At 47.0% G+C, this 12,620-nt stretch overlaps 1 protein-coding gene across 1 annotated transcript in view; it reads left to right on the top strand.

Annotated features, from left to right (window-relative positions):
- The window catches only part of MDGA2 (MAM domain containing glycosylphosphatidylinositol anchor 2), a 372,105-nt gene that overhangs the window by 334,586 nt on the left and 24,899 nt on the right, over positions 1 to 12,620 (top strand). The window contains exon 11 of the mRNA XM_060269123.1: positions 6,518 to 6,695. Within this exon, the coding sequence (XP_060125106.1) occupies positions 6,518 to 6,695 (178 nt within the window). The remainder of the gene's footprint in view (positions 1 to 6,517; positions 6,696 to 12,620) is intronic.

Raw genomic sequence — 12,620 nt, 5'->3', positions numbered from 1 at the left:
ACCTCGTGAATGCAGATGCTTTTTTGTGTGTTTAATTTCCCAGCGAGACAAAAGTTTGTCTGGATCTGAGTGAGAAACGACCCAGATTCCACCGGAGATCAATCGCCCGGCTCTGTGGCAGAATTCCTTAAACAGCACCTCTTGTCATTCTGCCGCTGTTCCCTGACAGAGAGAGTGCTAAACACACATGTCAAGAGGGTTTTGACGGATAACAATCTTGTGGAAGTTGAAAACCTTTAAGTTTCCGGAGCGAGCTGTCCTCCCTACCGCACCACCCCCCTCCCGGCTGCAACGGCGTTGATCACCAAGATCCCTTGGAGCTGAAAAAATTGAGCTGTCACTCAAGCTCGGCAGGAGGAGATGAAGCCAGTGAAAGAGAACAGGACCTGTCATTGTCTGCTTCTCTCTCTCGTGTATGGGTGACCATCACAACCTGGCAAAAGACCTCAGTAAAAGCAAGCAATGCACAGATTCACCTTAAATCTCTCTTTTTATTCAGCTACCTGGATGTTGTTTAGGCATCTGTCTGTCTCAGGAGACAATGGAACCAGGGCCGGCTTACCCATAGGCGCTGGGGGTGCAGGGCACCTGGGCGCTGGGCTCTCAGGGGTGCCAAGCTGAGAGTCAAGGGCCGAGATTTGGAGCCCGGGGATTGAAGAGCCAGGCCAACTGACAGCCGCTGCTGAGTGGAGCAGCAGAGCCCGTCGGAGCACCGCAGGCTCTTCTGCAGGGGCTGAGGCAGCCGGCCAGCTCCGCCCTCCTGAGCACCTGGGATTGGTGGGCCATCGAGAGGCCCAGCCGGTGCATGCATGCTGCTCACACGAGGCATGCAGCTTCCCTCACAAGCCTCTGTGGGGATTGCTCTCCTCCCGCAGCAGCCTGGGAGATAGTTGTGCGCCGCATATGCTAAAGACTGCCCTGAATGGAACAGTGCGCTTTTGTGGGTGAAGTCAGACTGTTGGAGAGTTACAGTGCCTGCTGTGGCTGTAGAGACTGATACAGGAGAGACATGTTTTGTTGCAGCTGGGGCAGATGAAGGCGTCCAGTTGTGCTGCTGCAGATGCACCTTGGAGTTTCTTCTCTCGGCACTCCTCCCAGTGGTCATTCCTCCTCTGGATGCACAAGTTAACTGTCTGTCTCCTGGCATTGCGGTCATCTGCAAGGGATTCCCACATGGCGGGGTTGATGTTGCTAGACATCATGCCATGTTTGCAGCATCTTTGTAGCACAGAGTTATTCTGCCAACAGGCCTGGTGCCTGAAGCCAGTTCCACATGGAGTGCGTCCTTGGGCGTCTTGCCATCTTCCATTGTGTGGACGTGACCAAACCAGCGTAGACATCGTGGAGACAAGAGTGTGAAGAGGCCAGGAACGTGGGCTTGGGAGAGCACATCTTTGTTTGGGATTGTAATGCATGTGGAAGGTGTTGAGGTGTCGCTCCTGATGGTTGTCGGTTGCCCACAACCCACTTCCATAAAGCAGCGTGCTCAACACACAAGCCTGGATGAGCGCCAAGTCCTCTGAGCTGCATGCAGAATGCAAGGAATATTTATACGTGGTTTGTCTCACGAAGCACAAGGTCTAAGAACACAAGAAGAACCTGCTGGCTGTTCTCACAGGGGCTGAACAGTTGCCTATGGGAACCAGGGGAGCAGGATCCAAGCACAAGAGCCCTTTCCCCTCCAGCAATTTCCAGCAACTGCCTCCTGGGGAGGCAGGGCATAGCCAGCTTGGCTAGTAGCCATCGGACGCCATCATTGCCTCCACCCCCCTGATCATTTGGGTTGCCCTTCAAAATATAAAATGAAGCCATTAATACCGATTTGCAGCTTATTACTACACTGCTAACAGCAGCAAAACAGTGTCTTGCGGGAAAATGGGAAAATAAATATTTCCCCTTACCGTGTCTAATTGGTTAAGAAAAATTTGGCAAACTGCCTTAATGATAAAAAATTATGAGAGAAGCACAATCAAGAAAACAAATTAATGGAGAGGTAGGCCCTATTTTTACATTTCTGGAATTCCAATGTAAATGATGATATTTTTTTTTCTTTCAATTTATTCACCATACTGTAGGGCAGGCATGTCAAACCTGCGGCCCTCCAGATGTTTTGGACTACAATTCCCATCTTCCCCAACCACTGGTCCTGCTAGCTAGGGATCATGGGAGTTGTAGGCCAAAACATCTGGAGGGCCGCAGGTTTGACATGCCTGCTGTAGGGTGTTTGCTTGCTTGCTTGCTTGCTATGCTATCTCCCCCCCTCCCCCGCATTTGTTTTTATTATTTTCTTTTCTATTTCATTTATATATAATGATCTTGGCCACAAATTAAAATAATATCAGTAATGGGGGAGTTCAAAGGGAACTTTCAGCACGTTCTGAAATTGCTGTCTCCCCTTTAAAGTCATCTTGCATAATAGCCCAATTATTCTCCTGTCCCAGGCAGTCTGCGGTTACATGTCGGGACACAACTTTGCTCTTTTGCAGCTAAGCAATATATGAATCATTAAATACCATGCCGCCTTTTGTTGCAGGTCGCTCTCCTTCCCATTTTAACTGGGGCTGAGTCTGGCATCTTTCATCCTTCACCCCGAGCCAAACTTATTGATTCCGCTGATACACTTAAATGAAATGGAAGCAACAAAGAGACTTGCGGTATCTTAAAAACTAACATGCTCATTACCTTTCGTGGACTACAGTTTATAGTCTAAAAGGGTGCGTAAGATTCTTGGTTCCAACAAACTTGGAGGAGAGGGCTGTCAGTGGCTATAAGTCAGGATGGCTCGGCTCTGCCTCTGCATTGGGAAGCAGCCATGCTTCTGGATACCAGCGTCTGGAAACCGCAGGAAGGGAGAATTGCTGCTGTTCTCAAACCTACTTGCAAGTTTGCCCCAGGTATTTGGTTGGCCTCCATGAGAACAGGAGGCTGGACAAGATGGGCCACCGGTCTGATCCAGGAGGGCTCCTCTGACATTGTTGTCAAGCTCTGCCTTTTTCATCGTGTTTTAATTTTCATGATTAAACTGATTAATTTAGGAATGTCCTTTTGCATATTTGCCACAAGACTTTTTTTAACAGACATATAATGAAGCAGCTAAAGTTGTTTTTAAAACAGTAGGGGGGAACCTAACCGAAAATCGGCTTTAAAACAACCCCAAATTTATTGATTTGAATTGTTTGTTCATTATTAAATTTGTATACCACACTTCACCCAAATATCACAAGGCAATTCACAACAAATGAACTCCTGATGTGAAGACCTTCTCATCTAGCTGGGAAAGCTGGGGGGGCGGGGGCGGAATTGGCTTCAATCACTTCTGGAAAGCACAGAGAGTGGGCTTTTATTGCTTTTTTGATCCATTCTTCAGGGCTCTATTGCCGTTTTACATATTGGAAGCAGCTCTGTGAGAGAACAGCCTTGAAAATCGGCTGTAAGATCTCAAAACAAGCAAACAAATTTGCTCACTTACATCCTAATGAATAATGGAGAGTAGCCCATCAATTTCCCTCTTGGGTCAAATGGAAAGTCTCTCTGCAAGCAAACCGTCTCCCGATGCAATTTCCCAGAGAAGCAGCAATGTTTAAAGAGGCATCTCTGCGCTGGCTTCTTTGCACTTTGAGTGGTTTGTTCCCATCAACAAGGCTAGCGTAGGATGTCAAATGAAATCAAGCCTACACACTGTGGTTGGGCAAAGGTTTGTTAAAAGACTCCATTTATGAAGACTCGAAAGACTCCGTTTATGAAGACAAGGCAATTGCATCCACCAGCCAGACTTTGTTCTGAACTGGTTGATAGGGTTTTCTCTCTACATATATAGAAATCGTAGAGCTGTAAGGGACCACAAAAGTAATCTACTCCAACCCTCTGCGATGCAAGAATCACAGCAAAAGAATCCCAGGCAGATGGCCATCCAGACTGTTTGAGGACTGGGACATTCGCAGGGAAACCAAAATGCTTGTTTACAAAGCTATTGTACTACCAACCTTACTATATGCTTGTGAAACATGGACCACTTATAAACACCACCTTCGACTCCTCGAAAGATTCCATCAACGGTGTCTCTGAAGAATTTTACACATCACTTGGAAAGACAGGCAAACTAATATCAGTGTACTGGAAGAAGCAAAGATCACCAGTGTTGAAGCCATGATTCTTCAACATCAACTTCGTTGGACTGGTCATGTTGTGCGGATGCCTGATGATCGTCTTCCAAAGCAACTGCTCTATTCCAAACTTAAGAATGGAAAGCGCAGTGCTGGTGGTCAACAAAAGAGGTTTAAAGACTGTCTCAAGCCAAATCTAAAAAAAGTAGTATAAACACCAACAATTGGGAAACACCTGCCTGTAAGCGCTCCAGTTGGAGAACAGCCTCTACCAAAGGTGTCATGGACTTTGAAGACACTCGAACTGTCTCTCACAGCTACAGTAAACCTACCATTAAAATTATGGACTGGTCATTTCTTCGTCAGAGGGCGAACGGGCAAATTTAGCAGGGGATCAAATACTTTTTTCCCCTCACTGTATGTGTTGATTGGCTGTTTTTATTGGAAAATTAATAAAAATGATTTTAAAAAAAACTTACAAAAAGTTAAACGGGTTAGAATTAACACCAGTTTTCCAAGCATCTGTTTAGGGTTGTCTGAAGAATAATGTTTTTAGCAGGCGAGAAAAAAGAGCACCGTGAAGGAAACTGCTTGGTATCAATAGGCGGGGAGTTCCAATGATTGAGTTCTTACCAATGTGGAATGGCTATTACATGGCACCTGTAGCAGAGCCAATTTCGCTGATCATTACATACTTTGTGCACTTACAGGATCTGAAACTTTATCTGAGCCTTTCTAGCAGTTTGGTGCTTGGCTCTGCCTTTTAAAATGAACTCGGTGATTTGGGATGTGAATTAGGAGATCAGAAAGAAGGGGATCTCTGCTTAAATCACGGATGAGCCCTTCCAAAGGACTCAGCACCACTGGAATCATTCCAGGCAGCCCTTTTATTCTCAATGCACTTTTTGTTCTTGCGGATCACGCTTGACAAATGGGGTGGATTGTTTTGCCCTGTCTGACTTATGTATTCCTTGCGCAGATTAAAGATGTGGAATAAAAAGGTTGGTTGACTAGGTCTGTCTGTCTGTTTGTTTGTTTCCCAAGTTTGCCATAAGAAATTGCAGCCATCTTCTTGTCACACTAGACCTCTCGACAAGGAACATTTCCACAACCCCAAGATGTCACCTGACGGGTGCCCTTGGGAGGGGCAATAAATATTGACTGCTTTACCCCCTTCATGCCCTGAGGACAAGTATTACTTGCAGGAAGAACTGGCTGCTCAAAAGCAACCTTTTTTCGTTGTCAGTAAGGCTGGTAATTGGAAAGATGTTTCAGGTTTGGGGGGGGGGATCACAAGGGGAATATGGAACAGAAGGAGAGCCTTCAACCCTTTTCCTTTCTGTCAGAAAAAAATGTCAGGAGCAAAAAATGGTGGACGAATGAGGGGAGCGGGCCCTGGTAATATATTTACATTTTAGGTTATAGTTTGATACGCTTTTCTGCATCTCCCATGCATAGAGTCATGGAGCTGTAGAATTGGAAGGGACCCTCAAGGGTCATCCAGTCGAACCCATTACAGCTGAAGAATCCCTGGCAGGAGGTAGCCACCCAACCTCCGTTTAAACACCTCCAACAAAGGAGAGTCTACCACCTTCCAAGGGAGTCTGTTCCACTGTAAAGCAGCTCTTACCGTCAGAAAAGTCCTTCCTGATGTTTAGTTGGAATCTCCTTTATTGTAACTTGAAGCCATGGATTCGAGTCCTAGCCTCCATAGCAGGAGAAAACCAGCTTGCTCAATTTTCCATGTGGCAGCCATTCAGATATTGGAAGATGGCTATCCTGTCACCTCTCATTCATTTCAGTAGAGGTGGGATAGAAAAATATCCTAGTGGACCGAAAGAGCTGTTCAACAGGGGAACGGTCTCCCTCAGGAGGCGGTGGACTTTCCTTCCTTGGAGGTTTCTAAGCAGAGGTTAGATGGCCATCTCTCATGGGTGCTTCAGCTGAGATTCCTGCACTGCAGGGGGTTGGACTGGATGACCCTTAAGGTCCCTTCCAACTCTACGATTCTATGATTCTATGACTGGGTCCATTTTGTATTTACGGTTGTACCTCAGTTCTCAAACGTAACGTGTTCCGGAAGTCCGTTCGACTTCCAAAAATGTTCGAAAACCAAGATGCGGCTTCCGATGGGCTGCAAGAGCTCCATGCCTTTCAATTATAACTATCTGTAGTCTTTTAGAGTGGGCGGGCTGTTTCAGCATACAATATATCTTTTTCCTGGTTTTATGTAGTTTTCTTCCCCAAGTTGTTCTGTACATCGTTTTGAGTTTCTGGGCCAAAAAAATTAGCAACTAATATATTTCATAAATAAACATCTTTCTGGTTTTCTCAAGTTTTGTCGGGTTTTGCGCTGCTCACTTGCGTGTTTTGAGTACCTGGAACCCAGCAGCCTCCTTGCCTCTTCCTTCTAGGCCGGACAGCAGCGCTGGTGGGAGCAGGAAATTGCCGTGAACCTGAAGATCCAGAAGGGGGAATTGATCACCTACAACCTGACTGAGCTGATCAAGCCTGAGGCTTACGAAGTCCGCCTGACCCCAGTCACCATCTTCGGAGATGGAGATTCAACGATACGCGTGATCAAATACAGCGGTAAGAATATTTGCTTTATCGTATTAATTTCATAGAATCGTAGAATTGTAGATTGTAAGCCATCACCCCTCGAAACCTCAAAGCAGTTTTCGGGAAAGGCGAGACAATGAAGCCATTGGGGAAAGAAAATATTCCAGAGATAAAATCAGTGACAAACTAAAAAAAAAACCAGACAGCCCCGGAAGTACGCACTGCAAATTGCAGAGGGTTTCTTCGCAAGCACTGCATTGTAGGAAGGGAGAACTGCGTGATCCTATGGAGTCCCTAATTTGAAGAGCCTAGAAAATGTGGGGGCTCTTCAAAGCTTTAGACAATATCCCTCCCTCAACAAATGGCTTTTTCTTTTTCTTTTGCAGCAATAGGACGGGAGGGTGTCTCGCCTCGCAGTAATGGAACATTAGATTCCAGTAGCACTTTTAAAGCCAATTAATCGTATTAATAGAGCATAAACCTTTTGTCGGCTGAAATGTCCCCCTCCAAATGCCAGGAATGAAACTGTTATCAGCCGGTAACCAAAGGCAGTTAATTGAATGTTTACAATCTCCCTCTACCTCATTTTTTAAGGGGGAATTTTCCACATTGTAAGTACATCATCATAAAAAGGGCTGCTTTTTATAGCACGAGAGGAAGCCAAAACCCCTCACTTGGGCCTTGGCTCAGCCTGCCAAGCAGATCCATCACGCTTGCAGGTCTTGGGTGCCGGCAGGATCAGGTCCCAAGAGCAGGAGGTGGTGCAGGGAGCTGGCGGCAGAGGAAGCAAGATGCCGTGAAGCCTGCTACCTAGGCCCATAGCTACCTGCTCTCTTCTGCCTTTGTCAGACCAAGGGGAGTCTTTAGCGTATGGGCCACCAGGGTGCAAAGATCCACCCAGCACCCCCAAGTCTGACAAGCGCCGCCGCTGGCGTGGCATGTCTTTGGTAAATGAGCGCACAAAGTCAAAAGTCCTTTAGTGAAACAGTAGATATACGTTTCGGTAACACCTGGGTATATATGTATCTTGTTTTTCTAGCTTGATCAAAATTATTTATTATTTCATAACAGGTAGATAGTTAAGAGCTTAGGCAGCTACAGAGGTGGGCACCTGGCACCCCCCAGAATTTGGCATCTGGGTGCCTTGCACCCCTTGCACCCCTGGGTAAAGACGGCCCTGGTCAGACCCCACCTGGAGTCCTGTGCCCAGTTCTGGGCATAGCTGCCAAGTCTCCCGTATTCCCCGGGAAACCCCGTTTTTCCAACTGTTCCCAGCCGTTTCCAACTGTTCCCGGTTTATTCTGGCGCGGCGGCCATTTTGGAACTGGGCGGAGCATGCTCAGAAGCGACTTTTGATGCTGCTTTTCCCAGTTCCAAAATGGCTGAAGCGCGACTTCTGGTGCGGCGCCCATTTTGGAACAGGGCAAAGCAGCATCAAAAGTAGCTTCCGAGCATGCTCCGCCCAGTTCCAAAATGGTGGCAGTGCTACTTCCGGTCTTCTACTTCCGGTCCAGTCCCTTATTTCTCAGGCCGGAACTTGGCAGCTATGGTTCTGGGAGCCACAATCTAAGAAGGATACTGGCAAGCTGATAAGATGCTATGCAATGTTGAATTTGCATGTATAGGAGGGCAGCCAAGATGATCCAGGGTCTGGAAACTAAGCCTTGCGGTGAAAAGTCCAACCCTGGATGCAGAGGCCAGCCATCAAATGTCTCCTCTCCTGTCCAAAGTTCTTTTTAAACCATCTAGGTTTGGTGGCTATCACTGCCTCCTCTGGGAGCGAGTTCAATAATTTACCTATGCCCTGGGTGAAGAAGTCCTTTTATAAAAAAAAATATGTCCTGAGTATTATCTCTGTTGCAGGAACACACACGTGTATGTATATACTTGCCTGGTGCTCCTGCGTGAAAAAAATAAGGAGGGTCACATCTTGTCAGGGTTGTAGTGACTACTCTTGAGTAATGACCTTCCTTTACCGATTTCCTCGTGCGCTGCGTCTGCGTCTTTTTTCGCCTCCTGTAGTTCTCTCTTGGCTGAGTCCATTTGTTGCAGTTCCAATCTAGCTGCCGCTGCCTCTGCCTTGACGGCCGGCACCTCTGCTGCACTCATGATGCCTTTTGCTCAAAAGTAGTCTCAAAGAGTGCAGGAATGCTGTCAGGGTTGTAGTGACTACTCTTGAGTAACGACCTTCAACATGCTTGTCTTTCAGACGTTTTTATTGGTGCACATTATTTACAGTGTAACGAACTGCTGATTCCATGTCTCCTCATTCCGAATCAGAATCCGGCACTGCCCCCCTCCACGTTCTGGACCAACATAAAAGCCTCGGAACTGAGAAGCGCCTCCCTTTCCTCCTCCTCCTCAATTCCGGCGTTGGGGGGACAGGTCTTCTGTCTGACCGATTCCTGTCCTCTCTTTCCGCCTCCCTCTCTTCCTGCCTATGGAGCAGGGGCTCTTGGATGTAGCCAGAGCCCTGGCACTCCCTCTCCATTTCCTGACTCCCTCCATCAGACCCTTCGCTCTCATGACTGCTGGGAGACGGGCTGCTTCAGATGGGGGGGGGTTCTCTATAAGCCCTCCCCCTTACACATCTTTTTCAAAGAATGAGTTGTTTTGGCTTGTGCAAAGTGCCACACATGCAATTAGATGTTTATTGAGAATATTAATAGTCTGATTCATGGCTCTTTGGCTGCAGGCTGGAAAGAGAGGAGTGGGTGGGAGAACAAAACAATAGTCATGCCACCACCCGGGTTGTAAATTCTTCCTTAACTCCTGCATTCGTCTTGTTTTACATTTGAAGTCCCGCACGGTAAATGTTTACGAGATCGCCTTCCTTCCCCTTGACTCACTGCTGCAAATGAGCCTGTTATCCAGGTATCGCTTGAGGCTATCTCTATGACAACGCCAAACACTCAACGTGGACACAATCAAAGCTGCTCCGGAAATATGCAGGAATAAGTGGATTACTTCATCCAGATTCTAATTATTATTTATCTGCTTGCATGCCACCCTTTTTATTCCAAAGCTGGTTTATGGTTTGGACAATGGTTTTCAGAGGAGACTGAGAGGAGATATGAGAGCCATCTTCAAATATCTCAAGGTCTGTCACATGGAAGATGGAAGCAAGTTTGTTGCCCCCTGCTCTGGAGGGCAGGACTCGAACCAATGACATCACGTTACAAGGAGATTCAGACGAAGTATCAGGAAGAGCTCTGCGACAGTGGAATGGTCTCCCTCAGGAGGTGGTGGACTCTCCTTCCTTGCAGGTTTTCAAGCAGTCATTTAGATGAGATGCCTGCATTGAGGAGGTTAGACTAGATGACCCTCAGGTTTCCTTCCAACTGTACATTTCAATTATTCTATGATTTTATACTGAGAAATAAGGAATAGCGGGGAGAAGCATTCAGGTATTCACTGGAGGGATGTTCTAGGACAGGGGTCGGCGACGTGCGTCCCATGGGCCGGGTGCGGCCCACGAAAACCGTTTTACCAGCCCACGAGCCACCTGCAAACTGTGCCACCCACTTGGCAAGTCCCCCATGCGCTGCGCTAAACTAACGTGGCACGGTGCGAGGACTCACCGAGTGGTGCTTGAAATGGTGTTTGCACACGGGAAGATACCAGAAATTGCATCTGCACATGTCCAGACACCCGAAATCGCTTCTTCGCAGGCACGATTTTGGGCGTCTGGGCATGCACAGACACGATTCCCAGCATCGCACTGCGCCGGTCTGGCCCACAGACGATCTCACTCATGGGAGTGATCTGGCCCAAGGCCAGTAAACCTTGCTGACCCCTGTTCTAGGAGGAGGTAGTTGCTCCTGCTGATGTGAGGGAGGGAGGGATGGGAGAGATAATCAATCCATTTCACATTGAAAGGCAAATCTACATAATTCGCACTTTCTGAGATAATGTGCCAGCTGAAACAGCTGAAGAAGTGTGCATGTACACGAAAGCTCATACCAATGACAAACTTAGTTGGTCTCTAAGGTGCTACTGGAAGGATTTTTTTATTTTTACAGTATTTTGTTTCGACTACAGCAGACCAACACAGCTACCTACCTGTAACTAGAACTGCGTAAGGCACCACATTGAGCCGCATGAAATGGAAGTCCATCAGGTATCTGAAGAAGTGTGCATGCACACGAAAGCTTATAGCAACGGCAATCTTAGTTGGTCTCTAAGGTGCTACTGGAAGGAATTTATTTTATTTTGTTTCGAGCTGAAACAGAGGCACCCTTTCCCAATTTTCTCTTCTCTGAATTTTGCACTGCAGTTCTCCAGCCTAGTAATGTGCACAGAAATGCATATATTTGCATAGTTAGGGGAAACTGCTTGGCATTTTCTCCTCTCGACAAACCTGTGAAGTTAGTTGGTCTCATTTAGTTGGTAACTTGCTTAAAGTCCTGCGGTGAGCTGCATGGCCGAGGGGGGATTCGAACCCTGGTCTCTCTGGGGTCGTAGCCCAGCGCTCTATCCACCACCCTGCACTGCTTCACCAGCCTCTCCCATCCATCCAGCGCTAGACGTTTCAGAAGGGACAGCAGAAGAATCACTGTGAGCTGCAGCTCTCCCCCCTCCCCCCATATTTCCAGCTTCTCTTTTTGGTGCTGGTCCCTGACATTCAAATAACTAACCAGCATGTTGGGTTTGTTTCTGTGCTCCTGTCAATCACAGGGGGGGGGGGTGAGCCTTGTTTGCCGACCCACCCATTCCGCCCTGGTCGCCGCACTGAGAACAATATGAATATTGTGCCATTCAAGGTCCGCCATTAATGATAGCTTCCCTAAAAGCCACAACGTTTGGCGACAAAGCGAGTGTCGCTCAGCGCCGCCCCCCACAATTTGCGTTCATTTGGAGTCAGGAGAATGCCAAAAAAAGAGAGAGTGTGTTCCTCAGCAAATGAGAAGGAATTGTGTTAGCAAACACGGAGAGGGCGATCTTGAATAATTGACTACGTTTTTCCCGTGGAAAATTACACAGGAAGCAAATTGTTGATTATTATTCTTAGAGAAAGGAATGGGGGGGGCAGTGCAGCTGAATCAAAGTATTCTTTCAAAAGGGTTTTTGCTGAGTCAAATTTCAGACCAGGGTAGCGCTTGAGTTATGCTTGCTTTAAATGGGCTCAGATCCGTAAATGTGGAAAGGACGGCACTGGAGGCGTTTTCATGGGCCTCCAATGAAGGGGAATGGGGGAAGATTCTGGACAAACCAAAGAAAGTCCTTCATGCGGTGCATAGTCAAACTTTGGAACTCCCTGCCACAGGAGGCAGTGGCAGCGACCAACCTAGATGGCTTTAAAAGAGGATTGGACTGGTTCATGGAGGAGGAGAGGGCTGTCGATGGCTCCAACCAGGATGAAGTCCATGCTCTGCTTTCACAGCTGGAGGCAGCAAGGCTTCTAAATACCCGTTTCTGGAAACTACAGGAGGAGAGGTTGCTCCCGTGCTCGGATCCTTCTTGCAGATTTCCGCAGGCGTCTGGGTGGCCACCTTGAGAACAGGATGCTGTGGCATCTATGGCAGCATTTGAATGACCTCTGTGTAAAATAACAACAACAAGAAACAAGGAGAATAAATGCGAAAAGGTGAAAGAAATTATAAGATAACATAAAAAGAACAAAGTAATAATTATATTGCTTTATATACGAACATGAGTCTGACCAAACTGCGGGAGGCAGTGGAAGACAGGAGTGCCTGGCGTGCTCTGGTCCATGGGGTCACGAAGAGTCGGACACAACTAAATTTATTTATTTATTTATTATTACGGTCGAGGACCAGCTCTTAAAAGTAAAATAAAAATAAAATGGATCCCTTTGAAAGAACAGTTTCCGGGAGCGTAACGTATATAATACGCTTTGAACAACATTTAAAAGAAAATTGTTAATTATATAACTATGCTAAAAGTTTAACCCTTAAAATAGAAGCTGCAGAAAACTGAGCCTAGCTCACTCGG

The sequence above is a fragment of the Zootoca vivipara genome, chromosome 1 (assembly GCF_963506605.1).
Source record: "Zootoca vivipara chromosome 1, rZooViv1.1, whole genome shotgun sequence".
NCBI classification, from domain to species: Eukaryota; Metazoa; Chordata; class Lepidosauria; order Squamata; family Lacertidae; genus Zootoca; species Zootoca vivipara.
Note: the sequence above shows the minus strand (reverse complement) of the source record. Positions and strands in the feature narration are given on the sequence as shown.